Raw genomic sequence first — 22,727 nt, 5'->3', positions numbered from 1 at the left:
CTGCTCAGATATACCCCTGGATGAAAGTCAATTCTGTTTGAAAATAGTCCAATCACATTCAATACTTTTCTTTTTCTCTCCAGCTCTTTATCTGTAATAAGTAAAATACATCACAACATCAAAATACGTCAGGTTCTAAAAATACGGTTTTAGCAAAGGAAACTAATGTCCACTGCTAAGAAATAGTGCACAGTTATGGACAACATTCCCGTAAATTCAGGCAACATAAATCTGAAAATACATATGAAGCAAACATACTTAAAAATGTTTATAAATATTACCAAACTGAAAGTTCACTGTTCATTTCTGGTCAAATACTCTTGTATTAACAAATTGAAACACTCCCAAAATTCCCCACTAGCTGTTGTTAAGGAAGTGTTATCCAGCCAGGTAGCACTGAGGTCAAACTGGGAAACAACAGATTTTGAAATTTAAGAGTGCTTTTCTGAAGGAAGATGAGAATGTCTCTCTGTTTGAACTACAGAAACCAGAATGCTTTTCATTTGGGAATTTTACAATGCAAACCGCTTTTCTGTTGGAATTTTACAATACAGAATGCTTTTCTGTTGGAATTTTACAATACAGAATCCTTTCTACTGGGAATTAAAAAAAATATAGAATGCTTTTGTGAGGGCAATTCATATTTGATGTTTGCTTACCTGTAATCTTGAACCACGTATCAGCTATACTGTGCTCACATTGTTTGGATGGATGCCTGGGGTTCGTGTGTTGCAGGTCAAAGGTGGTTCTGTAAAGTGCCTTCTCCTGTGTGAACTAGTGAAGGCCTGCGACTGACTTGATTGATGGCAGAGGAACATCTGGGAAGTTCATCCTAGGGTCACAAGGCCTGAAGGGACGGTCATGGAGAATTATGAGCTGGAAGATGAGGGTGAGGGGAGACCTGACCTAGGACCTCTCTGAGCAAGCTCTGATATCTGTTAGGATGACAGTCCAGCAGTAAAGATGAGCTACTTCTTCCGACCTGGATGAGGGAGAAACTCTTGAGTACACACGATAAGCATGCTTGGGCTGCAGGGTATAAAGGGGGTGGGCTCTGAGACGAGGGCGCGCATTCAAGCACGTGGGCTTGAGTGCGTCTGTTCATTGAACATGTATTAAACCGTGTGACAAGAGATTTTTGTCTCATTTTAATGTCAGTGGAATTAAATAATTGCCACGACAGCTTTTCAGTTGGGAATTTTGCACTATAGAGTGCTTTTCAATTGGGAATTTTGCACTATAGAATACTTTTCTGTTGGGAATTTTGCACTATAGAGTGATTTTCTGTTGGGAATTTTGCACTATAGAGTGCTTTGCAGTTGGGAATTTTGCACTATAGAGTGCTTTTCAGTTGGGAAATTTGCACTATAAAGTGCTTTTCAGTTGGGAATTTTGCACTATAAAGTGATTTTCAGTTAGGAATTTTGCACTATAGAATGCTTTTCTGTTGGGAATTTTGCACTATAGAGTGCTTTTCAGTTGGGAATTTTGCACTATAAAGTGCTTTTCAGTTGGGAATTTTGCACTTTAGAGTGCTTTTCAGTTGGGAATTTTGCACTATAAAGTGCTTTTCTGTTGGGAATTTTACAATACAGAATGCTCTTCAGTTGGGAATTTAAAGATATAGAATGCTTTTCAGGTTGGGAATTTTACAATATAGAATGCTTTTCAGGTTGGGAATTTTACAATATAGAATGCTTTTCAGGTTGGGAATGTCATTATGAATGCAACCGCAAAGCATGTATTACTGTACTAAGGATTATCGTATCATTATCACCGCAAGCGGCGACCCAATCACCCGCAGCCACATCTCAGCACGTCCCTCCTTCGCAACGCCGCGTGTGGCTGGTTTAAGTTGCCTGGGTGCGGCTGCAGAAAGACCTCGAGTCAGAAAGACCCACCCAGGAGAGCGCGCGGTGCGTTGCGCGCGCCTGGAACTCTGCAGAGAGCAGCGGCGCCCGGTCGAGACGGTACCCGATCCGAACTCTCCTCCCGGCACCGCGATGGCGGCCCTGGAGTTGTACCTGGATCTTTTCTCCCAGCCGTGTCGCTCGGTTTACATCTTCGCCAAGAAGAACGACATTCCCTTCGAGTACCGAAAGATCTCGCTGTTCGAAGGTACGTGCCACCGCCGTGACCTCGTGGGCGGGACTTCCAAAACCACGTGGGTTCGCGGAATAGTCCGGCGCCAGACGCGCGGGTTCCGGTGGGCGAGCGGAGGCTGGCGGGAGTAACGCGGTCACTGGCGCGGCCGGGAATGCCCGCCAGAATTCCAGGATGGTCCACTGACATTGGGAAAGGTGGGAAGTACGGACCAAGTAAACTAGACAAGGGTGGAGGGGTGGGTGGGGGGATTTCACAAGTAGAAACGCAGGAATTTGCGGTGTATAACGACGCCGTGTTGGACGTTAGAAGGCTTGCTAAAAACCGCGGAGTAACACTAACGTCAAATAAACACCGGCGGGCTGCAGTTAAGCTAGCGGGTAACTTGCCTTTAGCTGCCGGTTTAAGAAACCCGCAAGAGCGTGAAAACTAAAAGACCTTGTGTCCTTGCTAAACTCACACTCAGCGGGCGTTTCACAAACCAGGGGGCCGGTTATGCCCCATCGTCAAGCGCAGACCTCTCACTCGAGTTTAACTTCCGGTGGGAGGCCATTCAGTTAGCCGTGCTAAAGCTAACGCGCCCATAGGTCAACATCTGACCCCAACCCGCTAACCATGAACCAACCAGGGCAGCGGATTTAAGGGCCCGCAGGGGGTCTTCCCTGGAAAATGTTTAATGTAACAGCTCTTTATGTTGGCTAAAATGAGATTACATGGTTGGACATATTGTGTAGGTTAAGAAGCATATCAATCAACCAATCAATCAATCAAGTTGCATTTTATATAGCACTTTTCTAGCAGCAACAGCCACTCAAAGCGCTTTACAATTAATTAATTCACACACACACAAACTCATACACCGATGGCATGTCAAACATTCCCAAATCCTCTGAATAGTACACATGTGGATAGTACACATGTGGATAGTACACATGTGGATGGTACACATGTGGGTCCTCTGTGAATAGTACACATGTGGATAGTACACATGTGGGTCCTCTGTGAATAGTACACATGTGGATAGTACACATGTTGGTCCTCTGAATAGTACACATGTGGATAGTACACGTGGATAATACACATGTGGGTCCTCTGTGAATAGTACACATGTGGATAGTACACATGTGGGTCCTCTGTGAATAGTACACATGTGGATAGTACACATTGGGGGTCCTCTGTGAATAGTACACATGTGGATAGTACACATGTGGGTCCTCTGTGAATAGTACACGTGGATAATACACATGTGGATCCTCTGTGAATAGTACACATGTGGATAGTACACATGTGGGTCCTCTGTGAATAGTACACATGTGGATAGTACACATGTGGGTCCTCTGTGAATAGTACACATGTGGATAGTATACATGTGGATAGTACACATGTGGGTCCTCTGTGAATAGTACACATGTGGATAGTACACATGTGGGTCCTCTGTGAATAGTACACAATAGTACACATGTACAGATGTGCTTGCTCCTTCTGGAGGTGGCATCATACTTACTGACATCTTGCTAAATATACTGTCGCTGTGAAAAGCCTTCAAGTGAGCTTGTTGAATCCACCTCAGACTAAAGTCTTACTCTAACTTTTAGGTGAGCAGTACGGAGAAGAATTTGGGAAGATAAATATGATGAGGAAAGTCCCCGCCATTCGCGATGGAGACTTCTGCTTGGCCGAAAGGTGGGAATAAACTGATGCACTTCATCCAAAGGGAAGATAGAAAGTGTAACCACACACAGTGTTGTTTGTTAAAAATGACCCCTGACTATGTCTCAGATTTGACGAGCTAAGATTTTACAGATAAATAGCTCGCTCTTTCAGCTTTATCCTGACCCTTAAGACGAAGTAGAGCCAGACAATATATCAATATAATATCGATATAGTGATATGAGACTATAGATATTGTCTTAAGATTTTGATTATGGTAATTGGTTTATATAAAACGTCATTCCCTGGTCCAGTAAAGTGATAGGATTTTCAGAAGTTAATGGACTAATTTGCCTCTACCTGCTTGGTCATTATATCCACATTGCTAATGATCATTTCTCAACGTTTTATTGTGTGTAAATATCTTATGAAAGCAAAAACAGTCTTCCCCAAAATAGCAACACACAATTGATATTGAGGTATTCAGCCAAAACTATTATGATATTTGATTTTGTCAGTATCGCACAGTCCTGAAATGAAATTGTACTTGATAACCATTTGCATCTGCAGTATTGCCATAATGCTGTACATGGCAGAGAAGTTCAAGACCCCAGACTTCTGGTACCCATCTGACCAGCAGCAGCGAGCTCGTGTGAATGAGTACTTGTCTTGGCAACATATGGCTATACGCATGAACGGATCCAAATTTTTCTGGCTCAAGGTGTGTATCCATGAACATGTTGGGACATTAAAAAAAGTCTCTACCCTGACACTGTTAAGAGTGCAACTATACTGAAATTTCAAGACCACCAACATTACATTTCAATAGACAAACTGCAAGGAAATATTTTCTCAAGAATGCTCCCGTACAAACTGAGAGGGGTTTGAATTTCTAGAGTTGGATGCAACTTTTGTCCTTGTATGTTGTGTTGTTAACCCAGATGAAAATCAGTTTCGCGCTTATGAGAAATTTGCCTTTATGAACTGCTCACACTGGGAAAAAAAGATTGCAATATTACTTTTTAAGTCAGTGACTCTCTTTACAGCTATTTATATTTTGCTTTTTTTTTTTTACATCTTTGACAAAACCTGCCTGGAGCTTCATGGTACTAGTCAGTATTAGATAACTATTTACCAATTGGAAATGCTGCTTAGTATGTTGGGCCAGCTGCCATATGTTAATGTCTCTATCTGCATAAGGATGAAGGAGAGGAATTCTGAAGGAGAATCACTGGATGGAAGAAGAATTGAAAATTTTTTTTATATAAAATGAGGTTGCTTTGACCATAGATCTGACAAAGTCAAACAGTTGATTTCTTCATGTTTGTCACGACTGTGGCGGCACGGTGGCGCAGTGGTTAGTGCAGTCGCCTCACAGCAAGAAGGTCCTGGGTTCGAGCCCCGGGGTTGTCCAACCTTGGGGGGTCATCCCGGGTCGTCCTCTGTGTGGAGTTTGCATATTCTCCCCGTGTCTGCGTGGGTTTCCTCCAGGGGCTCCGGTTTTCTCCCACAGTCCAAAGACCTGTAGGTCAGGTGAATCAGCCGTACTAAATTGTTCCTAGATTTGAATGTGTCAATCCTGTGATGTACCGGTGGCCTGTCCCGGGTGTCTCCCCGCCTGCCGCCCAATGACTGCTGGGATAGGCTCCAGCAGCCCGCAACCCCGATTGGGATAAGCGGCTTGGATAATGGATGGATGTCATGATTGTGTATAACCACAAACTGGTTACACATTTTACAAACATAAGTCTTCCTGTGTTAATGGGAAAGTTCCCCAACAAGGGCTTATATTGGTTGTTCTATTTGCCAAAGTCTTTGGTTAACAGTCACGGTATGTAGTTAGTGCTTTATGTAGACTAAAACGGGTGTCTTTGTATCGTAGCTGTTGATTCCCAAGGTTCTGTGTGTGGAGGTCCCCCAAGACAAGATGGACGCAGCCTTGGAGGACCTGAACGGCTCTCTGCAACTCATCGAAGACAAGTTCATCCAGGACCGGCCCTTCATTGCAGGAGAACAAGTTTCACTGGCCGACCTGGTTGCCATTGTTGAGATCATGCAGGTGGGTAGCAGGAATCTTTAGTAGGTCAGCCATGTGTTTTAAAATTTCTGAAAGCATTGATGGACACGATAAAAAAGTAATAATAGAACAAAAAGATCAGAACTTGAACTTTTAGCATGGCTGGGATATTCTTAGTCACAGTCAAAAAATATTGTGACATGTGATTTAAGTATTGCTCAGCCCTAAGTGGGCCGTGGTCACAAGCTGGGCAAGACCAACTTTGTCTGAACGGTTTTGTAAGCAGCAGCTGCAGCACAATTTAAACTAGAATCCATTTAGGATTTAAAAACTATAATAAAATGTCACTATGTTGAAAGATCTGGAATAAGGATATTTATCTGGCTGGAAAAAACTTTTACCTTTGTCACAATACTTAGACAATTCAACACATTTGTTTGTGTTATATGTATTGTATATTATATCTATCTATCTATATACGTATATGGTCTTGGCAGCACAGTGGCCCAGTGGTTAGCACTATTGCCTCACAGCAAGAAGGTCCTGGGTTCGAACCCCAGGCCATCCCAGGTCCTTTCTGTGTGCTGTTTGCATGTTCTCCCCGTGTCAGTGTGGGTTTCCTCCGGGTGCTCCGGTTTCCTCCCCCCATCAAAAAGACATGCATGTCAGGGTTAATATTCCTGCCTGTGCCCCTGAGCAAGGCAATGGAAATAAGAACTGGAGTTGGTCCATAGGCACTGCAGCTGCCCACTGGTCCTAACTGCACGGCTAGGATGGTTTAAAAAGTTCAGTATGATGAACTTCAGTAGGATTCTGAAACATGGTACTTTTCCATTGTGAGCAGTAATTGTGATATAGTGGGTGTATGTGCAATATGTGTACTGTGTTTTTGTGTTGTGCCTTTGAATTGTATTATTCTTTTTAATCATTAACTACACATTTCCAGAATCAGAATACAGTTGGGTTACCCTGAAAGTAAACAAGTATTGAAACTACTGCTGCTATTATTCATACTTCTCGCCGTCGGGAACCTGTGCCGTGACTAGCGTGATGGCCTTTCTCAGAGGGCACAATGGCGGGTTTTACAATGCTACACAGTGACTCCTCTGTGTGTTTCTCTGTGTCAGCCCGTGGGCGCCGGCTTGGATGTGTTCGAAGGGAGGCCTAAACTGAGCGCCTGGCGGGACAGGGTCCAGGCGGCCATCGGAAAGGAGCTTTTTGACGAAGCCCACAAGGGTATAATGGCTGCTCAAGAGATGGTGAAATCCATGGACACCAGCAAGATGCAGTTCTTCAAGCCCAAGATTGTGCGACTGTTTCTGTGAGAAGTTTCCAGAATGTTTGTTCTATCAGCTCTCACGCTTTAGCCATGCCGACAGCACCGTTGATTGCAAAACATGGTTTCAATATTTTTGCTGAACAGCGGAGTCATGTGTATATTCTAAGCTGTATTATAACACTTGTATGAATCCAGGCATACTAATGATGCACCGGGTTTTAACAATAAGAGCACCGCTTAAGTTTTGCACTCTTGAGTAACACTATTTCATTTATAACAACCGAGCCAGTGAGACGGTCAGAATTGTGGGCACAAGAAGGCCATGTTGCATAATGTCATTGTGTACTCAAGCAGATGGAGCAATGTGAGAAAGCCACTCCGCCTGCAGCAGGATGGATATTACTGCTGTCTAGAATAGGCGTCTTTGTCCAGAAACAATATCAAACTTGGGAGTAGGGACCAGAGAAATTAATACCGGTTTTCCCCTTATTATGTGAATGTAAACCACTGTGCCCACATAACGATAAATGTGAACAATCCTACAAAGCCTTAATAAACTTAATCTTTTGTGTTCTTTGTCATTGCTAGTGATCATTCAGTTAAGATGGAGAGATTTTTGTCAGATTTGACATGTGCCACGTTGTGCTGTAGTTGGGTCGAATATCAAATGGAAAGAATTATTCGACTCGCACTGTTGAGTAACCTGCAGGGTAAGTCTTTCACTTGAAGAGCGCATAGCTCAGGCGGCATCATCTACAGCCAACTACGTAGACTACAGATATTTTCTTACAGCTTACTTGGGATCAGGGGTTAACCTAAACTGGCAGTCAGTGTGAACTGCTGTTCATTGTCAAGTTACTTGGATCATTTATTCATGAAAGTCTTGCGTCTGAAGAATGTGTGCCGATAATTATCAGTCTCAAAGTTGTTCGTTCCTTTACTTGCAGATACAAATCTGTTGGCACAGTTGGGAGTCTTAAGACACGAGTGTCACGAGTTTACCGGACTTGAGAACGAGTTTACTGTAGTTGTTGGAGTTAAGAATTTTTTAGCAAATCACTGAAGCTCCAGACTTGCTGCTTTCCAGTAAAGGTATAAACTGGGGCTCTGAGCCCAAACTGCAGAGGTGGTTGGAGATGATGGTAATCCAATACAGCTCGTGGCTTCAGTGCAGCCCTCAAAGATGCCGTGCTGAAGATACAGGATGATGCGATTAAGTAAACTGACAATGTTGTTGGAAGAAACTGAAAGTTTAATAAGAAATATGCTGACCCTTGAAAGACCGTGTTCAGAAATGAACCACAGCACTGTGGCAGCTCATCGGTTCTTTTACAGACAATGCATCACATTTACATGCAGTTGCACTGAAGTAGCATTTGATTGACGGTTTGGCGAGAATTTGGGTCTGGGGGTCATCGGGCCTGTTGTCACCATTTCAGGGCTCTCAGACTACACCCTGATCCATTTATTGCTTTTAATATGTAGCCCATTGAGTAGTAAAAGTAGAAATGGCATAAGACAAATATGTTTTACAATGGTACTGAACTTTAGGAATTATTTTCTTGACAACCATGAAGCGAATGTTGTGTCACCGGGCGATGGTATGAATCACTAGTAGTGTCACGCACACGCAGCAGGTAGATATCAGAGACAAATATACCTTTTGCTAGGTTAACAATTACTAGCATTTTCTTAATGCAGCTTCAAAACTGATCAAAGTCCACCTCATCCAGGGGGGGAAATGATTAATTAATTTATTTAGAAATGAGGGCTGTCGATCGATAAAAAAATTAGCGAATTAATCGCACAATTTGCTGTGATTAATCGCTTTTTTTCTTCTCATGACTAAAGCTTGTAATAATGGATATTTAGATGTAAAATCACAGAATTAATGTAGACGCAACCCAAAGGAAGTATATTTAAATTCAAATACTATCGTTTAATAGCAATCTTTTTAACTTTTGAACACGTTCTCTCCTGTGAACTGCAGATTTCCAATAAAACCATCAAAACTGACCGTCAGCTTGAAAGGCATCTACGTCTTATGTGCACTAACAGAAATAATAAAACCCAGGTCTATGTGTTAAAGTGCCAGTCGAATTTCAAAACCATCAAGGCAATTCAAATTAGATATCAGCTTAGATATATGATATGATAACGACAAAAAATGTGTTCCGTGTTCGAGTGCCAGTTGAATTTTAAGTGTTGTGCTCATCACAGAACCCCATGTGCGCCCCAGTGGCACAGCATAGCAGACTATCTAATATTCTCCATGAGAGGGTGAGGGCTGGGGACAAATAAAGCCTCCTGTTGTAATAAAGTGGAGACAAAGGTTAGAAACTGTAACAGTCCAGTGAGGAGCAGAATGGGGGGGGGAAGACAGTTCTCCATGTGGCGACAAGCAGCGCACAATCGACTCCCCCCGATACGCCGGTGAAACAGCCTCACACATCCGCCACAGGAAGTAAATAAAACGTAGCTGCATTAATTTTTTTAACACGTTAAATATTTGAAATAGCAAAAATTAATGCCCTAATTTTGACAGCACATTAAAATGCGTGAGAGAGCAATCAACAAAAGCAAAAAGAGACTATTAACATTGGATATCGGTAAAGGCAATTATGTCACACTACGCATTTTTACACCGGACCGAAGCAGGGTTGGTTCTGGAATCCCTCATTTGGGCTTGAAATCTGTAAATCTATTGCAGTGTTTCTCAATCAGGTCCTCAGTTGCCACCAGTACTCCTGTTTTTCTATTCTGCTAGGTGGTTAATTACATTCACCTGTTGTTCCACTGCGTGGATGCTAAGGTGTCTCTTCATGTGATTGGACTGTACAAAGCGTCTGCCGCAGACTGGGCAGCAGAACGGTTTCTCCCCAGTGTGAACCCGCTCGTGGTTTTTCATCTGATGCCGGTGGGAGAAGCACTTGGAGCAGTGGCGGCAGCTGAATGGCTTTTCTCCAGTGTGCACGCGCTGGTGGCGCCGCAGGGACGGGAAGTTGGCAAACCCCTTCCCACAGAGCCCACACTGGACCTGGTGCCTTCCGCCAGAGCCTGAGCGCTGGGGGAGTAAGGTGGTCGTGAGTAGGTAGTTTGGTAGCTTGCTCACAGACGGGTTGCGGTTAGCAAAGTGGGTAGATGACTGTTGACCCCTATGGTTTGACAGAGACTCCAAAAGTTGCCCCGATTTTTTGATCGACGCTGAAGAGATGGACGAAGAGGACAAGGAAAGGCTGCTGTGAGACAACAGCGTTTTAACATTCTCCAGAGTTGACTCGGGCTCTGTAGCTCTCTCTGCCATTCCTGTGTTTTGCATCATACGTAAGGGACAATCTGCATTTACTTCATCTACCCCCTCTTTCTTGTTGCTTTCCATCAGCCTTTCTCTCCCTTCACGTCCTCTTTTCACTTCCACACCCCTCTTAGTGGCTCCCAAAACTCTTTCTCGCTTTTCTTTCTGTTGTCCTCCTTCAACAGACATTTCCTCTGTTGTTGGATCTCTGTTCATTATGCTCCATTCTGAGCCCACATCTTCTTCAACTTTAATGGGAAAGGAGCCTGCCACTACTAAACTGGGTTCCCACTCCAGATCGCTTGCCAAAGAAGAAACTACACTACCCATAACATCAGAAACCACCTCTCCACCCCTCTCTGAAACTCCAAGAAAAACTCTGTAATCGTGTGACTTAGTCCGAGTTCCATCCAGTCCACCATCGGATAGAGGTTCCCCAGCATCCTCTCCTGGGACTGGGTTATGAGGAAGAACCCCCATGTCATTCCAAGTCACAGTATCTGTATTAACATCTGTCCAGGAAGAAGGGTCGGAAAACAAACTGCTGTCGTTTTGACTACTTGTGGTGTGGGTGAATGTATCATCATCACTGTTAGATATGGCACAGTAGCTCTGGCAATTTATATCATCACCGTTTCGTCGATCACTTTCTTTGGCAGATGTGCTGGGCTGTGGTATAAATGGTGGTGGGAGGTTAGGGAATCTCTGATTAGCATTTGGATTTCGTTGGTTGGAAATCTGCTTTTCAGGTTCTACCCTGAGGGATCTAGACACAGGTGGGGTGGTGGAGGACTTGGCTGACGCCGCAGTGATTACCTCACACTCCTGGTTGTTTGAGGGTTGGGTGTCTGAAAAGAGGAAAAATAGATTAACATCAGTATACTGTTGAAACACTGAAGGCTCAGCAAAAGCCATTGCTACAACGAAGTAAATAACAAGCCAACACTGTTATAAGCAGCATCATTTGTCTGCTGCTTACACCACTGCCTCGGCAGTTCCCCTGACATGCCACCCTGGTCCAGTCCGGGGAAAGTGGGGGAGAAGGCGCTGTCGCAGCCTGGGTCATTTCTCTGGCCCAGTTCAGGGGATGTGGAGGTGGCTCAGGTGAGTGAGGCCATGTTCAGAGCGCACCAAAGCGACACATGCCATGCTCTGAACGGCTGTCCCCACTCAGGTTCTCTTTCATAAAGAGGTGGGGGCACTACCACAGGGATAATAAGGGAGGTTTCTCTACTGAAAACGAACATCCGGTTAATAACACAGAAAGTTGAATCAGTTCATCTGGACACAACGTTCACCGAGAGAAACGTTTCAACACTCATCTAAGTGACTTCTTCAGTCTCAACTGACCTGCAGTCAGTCTCAACTGAAAAAATCGATAGACAAATAGCAATAAACCGACAGAGTTAATTATCTTTTTTTTTTAATACAAATATGGATTTGATTGTTTTGAAGATTTTTGGCAGGTCTTGGACTAAACACTATCCCCACAGGTGGATCACGGCATGAAACCGTTTGGGAGGCGCTGTCACGGGCTACATTGTGTCTAAGGCTGGGCAATAACTCAATATGATCTTTGTTCAACGGTACTACATCAGAATGCGAGTTGGGCTATAGTGCTGCACAATATTGTGGAAATTAATCATAACAATGTATCAGTTAGATGGATCACCGAGCTAAACGGTGTCTGGAACATTTATGGGAGCATTACTTGACAAGTAGGTCTGATATTAAACTTCACCTTACCAAACATTTCAACATGGTGAAACTCAGTTGGACTCTTATGGCATTTTTGCACATGTATATTGCACATGTATATTGACATCGTGTCAAATTCTTGACGATGATCGTGACCACAGTAATAATTTCCGTATCCGTGTGTTCAGGGTACCTTTACGTCCAGTGCCTCCTCCGCTCTCTACTTTAATGATGACGGGTGTCTCGGCCTCGGTGTCTCGCCCCGGGACCGGGGCTCTGTGATGAGGCTTCAGACACACGGCGCCGTCTCTCGGTCCGCGGGTAACCGGAACAGCGCGCCGCAGCGAACCGAGCCTGTCCAACTGGTTCCGTCGTGAGTTCTGGAATTTGGTGACCAGCAGTTTCCGCCGCAGACAGTCGATTTCTCTCTGGTTCTGCGAAATCTCCAAACGCAGGACTTCGTAGCCTTCGTCCACAAGTCTGCAGATCTCAGCCACAGCCGCGTTAGCCAAGGCTTCGACAATCGAAGCCAGCTGGCCGTGAAACGAGTCCCTGTTGTCCGCAGACATTGGCGACTCACTCCCGGGCGACTTGCCAACAGCTAAAATGTCCGATTAGAAACAGCGCCGTTTAGGTTTGTTGTTGTTTTTTCTTCCTTTTTCTTCAAGGCTGTCGGTGGAAATATGATAAACACCGAGCCGCCATGTTTTTGTTCTTCTACGTTGTTACGTAGAACAAAGGACTCGTTTTTAAACCAGCGCCATCTAGCGGTACTACAGTTTACACGCTCGAATTTGCTCGATTCTACTTGTCACGTCGATATTTTTTTGCATGTTAAACACACACACGCACACACACGCACACACAAAAAGACACATTTGTAGATTAACCTTGACTCGTCAGATCTCCCCGGACATAACTGCTAACTAGCCACCGTAAATTAGATCTGTTGCGACTAAACTGAATTTCCAGTTTCTGTGCAGTTCACTTTCTTCAGTTTGGCCATCTATGACAACGCCTGCTGCCACACGTCCTTCAGTTATTGAAAACCACTGCCAGCTTAACTTGATTTTAGTGATCATAATTTCATTTTGACTAGTCAAATTTGTACTGTCAATGACCAAAACGCAATTGTGGTTGAAATGGAAAGAAAATACAAGACAATTTTAACTAATCAGATATATTGGAACTTATTTATGTATTTCTGTCATTCAAATACTAAGAAAGAAAGAAGGAAAGGTGCAGTATTTTTTGGAGAGATTTACAAGTAGCAGATATCTAAGATGCAGCACTAGTTTTTCACATAATCAAGTGAACAGATGGGAAAATATACCAATACAAAAAAGTACATATGCCAGTGGGGATATAAACCAGTCAGTGAGGATGCACAAGCCAGTGCATTCCTAGTGCCGGGCCCAGGCCCGGATAAATGGGGAGGGTTGCGTCAGGAAGGGCATCCGGTGTAAAATCTTTGTCAAATCAAATATGCAGATCGTAAATCGGATTTCCATACCGGATTGGTCGAGGCCCGGGTTACCAACAACCACCGCTGGTACTGTTGGCCAGCAGGGTGCCGGTGGAAATTATGCTACTGTTGGGCGAAGGAGAAGGAGAGGGGGAAGGCATGTCCAGAGGCAGCGGGAGAGAAAGAAGGGTAGGAGTGTGAAGTTGAGAGTCGGAACTTTGAATGTTGGCACTATGACTAGTAAAGGGAGACAGCTGGCTGATATGATGGAGAAGGGAGGTAGGTACACTGTGTGCAAGAGACCAGGTGGAAGGGGAGTAAGGCCAGGAGCATCGGAGGTGGGTTCAAACTCCTCTACCATGGTGTGGATGGGAGGAGAAATGGGGTAGGGGTAATTCTGAAGGAAGAGTATGTCAAGAGTGTGCTGGAGGTGAAGAGAGTGTCGGACAAAGTGATGAGTATGAATCTGGAAATCGAAGGTGTGATGATGAATGTTATCAGCGTATAAGTTGGGTGTGAGACGGAAGAGAAAGAGGAATTTTGGGGTGAGTTGGATGAAGTGGTGGAGAATGTACCCAAGGGGGAGAGAGTGGTGACTGGAGCGGACTTCAAGGGGCATGTTGGTGAAGGGAACAGATCCTTCTGCCACTGTTCTATAGATATGAAGTTGCAGGTTATAGCAGGAAGTAAAACAGAATCTATCATGATCAGAAATAATTATTTTCAACCCTTGAAAATGAAATTGCAGTCATGTAGAAGGTAGTACCATTTTATAGCTTTAACAGGCATTCGAGTGAGTTTTTAAGTGATAGAATAATTATTAATGAAGAATTGCACCATGACAAGCCACCCAAAATTTTCTGTGGTCTATACAGAAAACAAGGAATTTTCCACTCTAATGTTGCACTTGGTTACACATTCACATAACAATGCCTCTCTAATGTTACTTAATGCTAAGATGATGACGGGAAAAAAACAGCGGATCACACAGTCAACATAGAGCTCTTACACAACACACATTTTTGGTTTTTACTGAAGTAAAATATGAAGATTATTATATACATGGGTGCGACCAGGTCTGTTATTGGCTTTCTCGATAGCCCTTGATCTTATATCCTCAGATATTTTTCCCCCCAATAAACATATAGTCTAGCAGGAGGGGCCCTCAGACTTTGATGTACTGTACCCCTACCCAAGTTAGGACAAAACACAACAATGTTTTCTTTTTATCTTCAGGGTCTCCCATTCAAGAAATGCACTGTTGTGGGACTTTATTTTTGTGGGAAATTAGTGAAATAAACTGAAGAAGTGATGCACCCCATAGAGCCAATAAAGATCTTTCTGGGGGTGCAAGGGTTACAATGCGCAGTCTAGTTTTCCAAAGGAAGCTCTGATCCACCTACAGTTCTGTGTGAGAGTAGTCAGGTATGTTGTGCACATGGATTACCTGAATTTATGTTGATAATTTGTTTTAATTATGTACTGTTGACCTCTAAACACAGTGATGAATAGGCGGGAAGCGTAAGTAAATTATTTTTCATGGTGAATAACACAAAACCTTTTAATTTGAACAAAATCAAAAGGTTTTGGAAATCAATAGCCTTTTAATTTACCATAAGCTACCCCTTCCTGAAAGATATTTATTCACTGTTTAGTGTTAATTTGGGATATGCAATCCATATCACCCTCTAAAGTCAATAGGGTAATGAACAAAATACAGCACCACATTCCAGTCACACTCTCAAACATGGGAGTGATTGCTCTTTGGTTGCCTCCTTGTTTTTTCCCTTGTTTGTTAAATTCCAACTGCCATTTTTAAACTGCCTCATCCAGAGGACAGTCAATGTTATGTGGCAGAAATAAAAAAAGAAAGAAGAAACCATCACCACCAGTCTAATGACAGATCAGGTAACACAAATGTCTAATTCATTTTTTATATTCTTAAATTGAGTATAACATGTTTTGCGTTGAAAGAATTATTATTATTTTAGCTAGCTTAGCCAGCTTACTATTCCTTTAGCTAGCTAGCATACCACTGCACAGTGCTAATGGCAGTCATGCAAAAAGCTAACTCTTGACAGTGTGTGTGTGTGTGTTTGTGTGTGTGTGTGTACATGTACGTGTAGGTGTGTGTGTGTGTACGTGTACGTGTGTGTGTACGTGTCTGTGTGGCAAATATGTTAACTGTGTTTCCTGTATTCACCAGCTGTGTCTGAGTCCAGCTGTGCACTTATGGAACCAACAGAGCCAGCACAGTCAACAAGCCAAACACCGGCACTAAATGAAAAGCTATGCCTGATATGTGGAGAAGGTCTGCGAGATGATAAGAAAAAATCCATATATTAAGAACCCCAAATTGGAAGGACTAAAAACAATATTGAAAATTGCCCAGGAATGAAATGATGAGGTTCACAAGAGACTCTCTCTCTACTCAAATGACCTACTCTCCTTCAAAGTGAAAGTGTCATACCACAAGTCATGCAGAGCAAATTACTCCAGCACAACCAACCTTACTTAGAATGCTGCGTTCAGAGTGTGAGGCTAACTTTGAACTTCATCTCAACTGCATGTCTGAAGCAATACCATGGCTCCGGGCTGCTGGCAGGATGAACTATGCAAAGTGCATGCCAGTGTACATAGCTGAGATGAAAGCTCTCGAAAAAAGCAAACCAGAATCCTACAGATTCCTGAGAGAGGGAGGCTTTGTTGTGCGGTGCTCAGACAACAGAAACTTCAACTGTGTGGCCACTGATCAAGCACTTGAACAAACTATCAACAGAGAGGGAAAGAGTCAAGGAGGCATTGTCGGCTTCACCTACGAAAAGGAGCTCTGAAAAGATGGCTCATCACAAGACATGTCACCAGTGAGTACCGCAATGCAACGATAGAGCTTTGCGATGGAGACACACATACAGGTACACCAAAATCCCACCAAGAGCATGGAGTGGCCCGCATGGACAGGGATAAGAGGGAAATAGCACAGATAATGGAGTTTGTACAAGACAGGCAGAACCCTTTTGATTTGGAGAAAATTCCCGATGAGCTAATCAACATTGCAAGTGGACAAGTAGCATCACAAAAAGTGACAGAAGATCTCTCAAGCTTTCTGGAATATGGAGAAAAGGTAAATACAGCCTTCATAGAGGAACGACTAAAGAGTGAAAAACCAACAAGTTTCTGGAACCCAGAGAAAAGACACAAATTGGCAACATTCACTGATATGAAAACATGCATTGCAACCAGTAAATCTACGAAGCTTCAAATGGATTCAGATGTGCTCTTCAGGAGACTCCTGGCCGGATCAACACAAAGAGACGTGTCATTGGAAAATGTAATGTCTCACGAGTTGGCTGCCGTTCCACCCTCTCTCTCTTCTATGATGACGGAGAGATGAGGAAAACCACAAAAGCTGACCTAGCAAAGAAACTGGAGTCTGTAGTGGAGGTGATGCAAGAGCTGCCTGAGATCACAGCAAAATCGGCCTATATCATTGATGGCATGGCTCTGCTCCAAAGTCTTCCTGATTCAGCTTTCCTGAGTTTTAGTGACCTTGCTGAATGCATCCTCAAGAAGAAGCAAGAGATAAAATGTGTCGTCATAGTCTTTGACAGATATGACAACCCACAGTCAATAAAGATCCTGGAGCGACAAAGGAGAGGAGCAACTGATGGGCCCACACAGGTGATCACAGGTAACGCAAATTTTCCGAACTGCAGAAGGTACCTGAGGAGCAGTGGAAACAAGACGGCACTGTGTATCTTTGTGAGCAGTTACATCATCTCTACAGGCCCACAGAGGATCCAATCAGATGGCTCCATCATCCTGGCAGGTGGATTTGAGGAAGGAGAGGAGGTGAGGAGCATAAGCAGAGCAGGAGTCAGCACTCTCACATCACTTTACAGTGATCAGGAGGAGGCCAATACGAGAATGGTCTTGCATGCCATACATCTTGCCGATTCATATTCTTCCATCATTGTGAGGTGTGATGACACAGATGTAGAAGTACTGCTGGTGTATTATGCAAGTAAAGGCGTGTTTGGATCATCTCAAGTCTACATGCATGCAGGGCATGGAATGAGAGAGAGGTATGTCCCCATCAACACCATAGCAGACAACTCGGAAAAGACATGTCCAGCTGTCTTCCAGCATGTCGTGCGCTCACTGGCTGTGACAAAACAAGCAGTTAGTATAGAATAGGCAAGACAACAGCATTCAACAAACTCAAGACACATCTCAGTGAGCTCAAAGACATGGCTCATTTTGGACTCTCTGGATGCTTGGAGGAGTCTTTGCCAGTAGCAAGAGAGTATGTGCTTCTCCTGTATGGGAAAAAGAAAAAAGAAAATGGAAGAATGTGCACTAACCTGGATGAACTTCGCTACATCATTGCATCGACAACAGATGCAGCCTCTGGAAATCTCCCACCAACAGAGGATGCATTCGAACAACATGTACAGAGAGCGATGTTCCAGACCACAATATGGTACCACAGTCACCTCCCCAAACCTATCCTATGGAGTCCAATCGGCCGAGGATGGACTGTCAGTGATGAAGCCCTTAAACCCGTCCTCTTTAAGAAACCCCCGGCACCGACAGAGGTTAGAGACATTACACACTTATATTGCACTGATGTAAATTGTGGACAGACTGGGAAGTGCCAGTGCCTCTCTGTTGGCCTTCCCTGTACAGAGTTCTGTACTTGCTGTGCAGAATGTCAAAATGTATCCCCAGATGTGTCTGAAGAACCTGATATTTGACAATTCAATATCTAAAGCACACTTCACCCAGTCATGAAACTCGGGTTTGTAACAAGGAGTCACAAAGACGCACACAGAGAGACAAGGGGAACAGCTGAACATAAGAAACTAACTCAACTGAACAATCATACACTAGATGGCGTGGGGAGAATACAAAGAACAAAACAATGAACCAAAAGGCTTCTAGTATCCAGGGGGGAGGAAATCGAATATACCGAACACCAATGAAGGAGCAAACTAACACAATGGGGAATACTTTACAAGGGGAGAGGACAAATGGACAACCAACAAACAAAGGGAAACAAACAAAGACTTGTCAATAAGACAAACCAGACTTACACACACAGGAAGACTGGAGCATTGCGGAACAAGGAACAGAAGCACAGAGGAACCAGAGGGACTAAAATACTGGAGAAAGCTGGGGATCACAAAATGCATGGAGCAAAAAGGACCGGGCGAAGACACACGGAAACATGGAAGCTTCAAAAGGAGAACAATCAAGGAGTGAGGGGAAGAAGGCCACCCGGGCACGAGGGGAGTGGACGTCAGCCTAGGACACGGAGAATATGAGCGAGGGGCTGCCGGACTGAGGCACTGGGGAGATACTTTAGGGGCCGCATCAGGCTGGAGAAGTAGCATTTGCTCCACACACACACACACACACTTTATTTCTTCTGTATTATTTTTGTATGGTATGTTCTTGTTCTTGGTTCTGATTTAAATGGATTATTTCAATAAAAGTTATTCTACCTACGCCTTAGATCTTTATGTTTGTAATTTAGTTAAGCTTTATTGGGTTGCTCACATTCTGACTGTTTGGTGCAGCCTACAGCACCTGGCCTTCCCCTCTCCAAATATGAGCATTTTGTAATCATCTAATTTGTTTGGTTCCAGAGAAGTAGTAGGTCTTAATTCACCTGGTTTGCAATAAAAAACAAAATATATACCCACACAACCATTTGGTTTTAGTTCAATAGCACCCGAGGCCAACCAGTACCAGTATATCCCATGGGAATCTATGTTTTCCCAATGAATAAGAGAAAGGTTAAGGAGTGCTCTTGTCCTATCCACAAAAATGCAATTTCCGCCTAAGTTAAAGCTATGTTTATATGAGCTTATATCAGTATTTATTTATGTATAAATAAAAAAATTACTCTCTGGTTATGTTGGGCAGATACCTACTTCATACCACAGCAAATCTGAGGAAATTCTGAGAGAGCATTGTGAAATATGGGCTTTTTTGTCACCTCACCCCTATCCGGACTGGACTAATTTGGCTCTTTTTCAGATATTAGGGTAGGTCTAAAGAATAGCCCAAAAAACATATTTCCCACAAAAATAAAGTTCCACAACCATCCATTTCATTAATGGGACACATATGGGATATGAAAACACATGGTTGTGTTTTGTTCTAACTCGGGTAGGGGTATCTCAAAAACTAAAGCCCTTTTTGAGGACTTGCTGCTAGCCTAATAACCGTGATCATAAGTTTACCAAAGTCAAGTCTAGCCATTTCAAGTTTATTTGTATAGCCCAAAACCACATGGTAGTCCCAAAGGGCTTCACAATCAGTACAACATATAACAATGTACGATAACATATACAGCATACTATCTTCTATCCTTGGACCCTTGACCGGAATGAGGAAAAACTCCACAATAAAAACCTTATCAGGAAAAAATTGGACAAACCTCAGGAGGGGCAACAGAGGACGGACTGAACCCTCTTCCAGGATGGACAGACATGCAATAGGTGTCATGCACAAACAAAATACACAAAATAACAGAATTAAAGTGCAACATCATAAATTACACACAGAGTGAGGTAATGTAAAATACATACAGTTAATGCATACAATTTAGCAAATGTATATGTACTGGGTAATAAAATTGTAAGGGGTAACATTTTTAATATAAATTCATATGTGTTCTGCCCTCATGTTCCACCTGCATTCATGGATCAAACCTGGGGAGACCATCATCTTTTGGTTTTAGTGGCGTGTAATTGTTGCGCTCATAATTTAATGTCAGGCGGGGGAAAAGAGGGATACGGAGGAGGCCAGACAGGGGACATGGACTGGTGAAATGAAGGTTGGTAAGAGAAGACACATTCATACAAAAAAGTGATAGGTGTAGACATGAACACTGAAACCAGTTTATATGTTGAGGAGCTCTACACTGAAAAGGATATGCTCTCTCGCTCTCACTCTCTATGTGTCTCTCTGTGTTTCTGTGTGTGTCTCTCTCTCTATATGTCTCTCTATGTGTCTCTCCATGTGTGTCTCTCTCTCCCCCCGTTCGCCAGAGATGAATTGTTGGAAAGTGAGCTTTCCAGACATGGTAAAAGTGTCCCTCATTAAAAAAAAAAAAAAAAAACCTGTCTGGGTGTAAGTCTCCTTCACTTAAGCATGTGGTTTCTCACAGGAGACAATTGTTCATGATTCTGAACAACAGCAACGAAGAGTTAAACGTGTCTTTTCGGCTGAGAATTGATGGGTTTGATTATATTTTGCATGCTACATCAGAAGATATGAAATGCTTTGGCTGTGGTAGACAGGGACATGTGGTCAGAGTTTGTCCAGCGAAACCTGCTGGTGCATGGCAAAAAGCTTCTGATCAGACTACTGGAGAGGGAACATCGGGGCAGAAAGAGAAAAAGCAAGGAGACAGATCTGAAATAAAGAAAAGGAAGGAGGAGACAGGTGGGGACAACAATAAAGATGGTGGAAAAGGGGAGGAAGGAAGTAAAGGTGTTGGAGAAAAAGAGGCTTTAAACAGTGAAGCCATCAGTAATGAAGGAAAGGAGGCAAATGAGTCTCAGAGCAGTGAGACAAATAGTGGTGATGAAAACATTGAAGGGTAGGAGGACGAGGAAGACTGTAAAACAGCTGTGACTGGGCCAGAGGCGATTCTGCCAAAAGTGTGGTTATCGATATGATTCTGAACGAAAGTGTAGATATTGATATGGTAGATGAGGAGAGCAGCCTGACTGTCACTCGTCAGAAAAGAAAATCTGAAATCAATAATAGTGGTTCAACAGCAAAGAAGGTGACAAGAAAATAGAAACAGACTGGGGGGGGGGGGGAGACGGTGGAGTGTGACTCCAGCGATGAAGGTTTTTCTGATATAGTGTGAGTGTGCAAACTTATGAGGTTGAGAAAGTAAAGCAGTTCCTACAAAGAACAAAGAATTGAAAATGAGTGAAATTGGAAAATTACTTTCCAGATAAAGTGATTTTTCTTAATTCGGTCAGATCAAAACTGAAGTCTAAAGGAGAAGGGGGTTTTACTGAGCAGGAAATTTAGAGACTTAAGAAAACAGTGGCCAAGGTCAGCCAAGAGCTGATTGAAGAAAATGAAAAATCAAGCAAAAGGATTTCTTTTTGTCAGACTGTATGTGCTGTCTGTTTTTCTCCTTTTTATTTATTTTTTTCCTCAGTGATGAATTTTTAAATTGGCTCATTGAATTTAAATGGAGCTAGAGACATCAGGAAAAGGATGCAGCTACAGTTAGGTCCATAAGTATTTGGACAGTGACACAATATTTGTAATTTTGCCCCTGTACACCACCACAGTGGATTTGAATGAAGTAACCAATATGTGATTGAAGTGTGGACTTTCAGCTTTAATTAAAGGGGTTGGGCAAAAATATTGCATTAACCATTCAGGAATTACAGCCAGTTTTACATACGGTCACCCCATTTTCAGAGGATCAAAAGTAATTGGACACTTGACTAACAAGTGGTTTCATGGGCAAGTTAAGACCATTTCCATCATTATTTCATGACAAATTAAGCAGATAAAAGGTCCGGAGTTCATTCCAAGTCTTTACATTTGCATTTGGTAGCTGTTCATCGGAACTCTCAACATGAAGTCCATAGAGGTGTCAATACAAGTGACGGAGGCCATCATTAGGCTGAAAAAGCAAAGGAAATCCATCAGATGGATAGTAAACACTTCAGGAGTGGCCAAATCAACATTTTGGTACATTCTTACAAAGAAACAATGCATTGACAAGCTCAGCAACACGAAAACACTCGGAAGACCACGGAACACATCTACAGTGGATGATTGCAGAATTCTTTCCCTAGTGAAGACAAACACACTCACAACATCTAGTGAAGTCAAAAACACTCTTGAGAGGTAGGGGTATCATTGTCCAAGTCATCAATCAAGAGACGGCTACATGAAAATAAATAGAGGGTTTACAACAAGGTGAAAACCACTGGTGTCACTTAAGAACAGGAAGGCCAGATTAGACTGTGTTTAAAAATATCTAAAAACCTACCCAGTTCTGGAACGAGGTTCTTTGGACAGATGACACAATGATTAACTTGTACCAGAAGGATGGGAGGAGGAAAAGTGTGGAGAGCAAAAGGAACAGCTTATGATTCTCAGCATACCATATCATCTGTCAAACATGGTAGAGGTAGGAAATGGGCATGTATGGTTGCCAGTGGAACTT

General features: G+C 43.1%; 2 protein-coding genes across 3 annotated transcripts; one reads left to right on the top strand and one right to left on the bottom strand.

The window, feature by feature from the left end:
• The first annotated feature begins 1,866 nt into the window (after positions 1–1,866).
• gstt1b (glutathione S-transferase theta 1b) lies at positions 1,867–7,630 on the top strand. 2 transcript variants are annotated; one of them, XM_056279880.1, is made up of 5 exons: positions 1,867–2,118; positions 3,699–3,786; positions 4,324–4,474; positions 5,636–5,812; positions 6,898–7,630. In XM_056279880.1, the coding sequence occupies exons 1-5, from the start codon at positions 2,004–2,006 to the stop codon at positions 7,093–7,095; spliced, it is 729 nt and encodes a 242-aa protein (XP_056135855.1). In that variant the 5' UTR covers positions 1,867–2,003; the 3' UTR covers positions 7,096–7,630. The 2 variants fall into 2 exon arrangements, with proteins under 2 accessions (XP_056135855.1, XP_056135856.1); XM_056279881.1 differs by lacking the exon at positions 1,867–2,118 and adding an exon at positions 2,167–2,300.
• A 2,049-nt stretch (positions 7,631–9,679) lies between these two features.
• Positions 9,680–12,640, bottom strand: LOC130113426 (zinc finger and SCAN domain-containing protein 31-like). The gene is made up of 2 exons (XM_056281028.1): positions 12,236–12,640; positions 9,680–11,192 (listed from the first exon to the last, which is right to left on the bottom strand). The coding sequence occupies exons 1-2, from the start codon at positions 12,609–12,611 to the stop codon at positions 9,805–9,807; spliced, it is 1,764 nt and encodes a 587-aa protein (XP_056137003.1). The 5' UTR covers positions 12,612–12,640; the 3' UTR covers positions 9,680–9,804.
• Between the last annotated feature and the right edge of the window lie 10,087 nt (positions 12,641–22,727).

This window comes from Lampris incognitus, chromosome 5, assembly GCF_029633865.1.
Source record: "Lampris incognitus isolate fLamInc1 chromosome 5, fLamInc1.hap2, whole genome shotgun sequence".
Taxonomy (NCBI): Eukaryota; Metazoa; Chordata; class Actinopteri; order Lampriformes; family Lampridae; genus Lampris; species Lampris incognitus.
The sequence above is the reverse complement of the archived record's forward strand: the minus strand, read 5'-3'. Positions and strand labels throughout refer to the sequence as shown.

What these genes read in the sequence shown, in the direction of transcription:
- gstt1b (XM_056279880.1), top strand. Translation starts at nt 2,004, where the DNA reads ATGGCGGCCCTGGAGTTGTACCTGGATCTTTTCTCCCAGCCGTGTCGC. An exon ending in AAAGATCTCGCTGTTCGAAG is followed by an intron (nt 2,119 to 3,698) that starts GTACGTGCCACC and finishes TCTAACTTTTAG; the next exon opens with GTGAGCAGTACGGAGAAGAA. An exon ending in CCATTGTTGAGATCATGCAG is followed by an intron (nt 5,813 to 6,897) that starts GTGGGTAGCAGG and finishes TCTCTGTGTCAG; the next exon opens with CCCGTGGGCGCCGGCTTGGA.
- LOC130113426 (XM_056281028.1), bottom strand. Translation starts at nt 12,611, where the DNA reads ATGTCTGCGGACAACAGGGACTCGTTTCACGGCCAGCTGGCTTCGATT. An exon ending in AGGAGGCACTGGACGTAAAG is followed by an intron (nt 11,193 to 12,235) that starts GTACCCTGAACA and finishes TCCTCTTTTCAG; the next exon opens with ACACCCAACCCTCAAACAAC.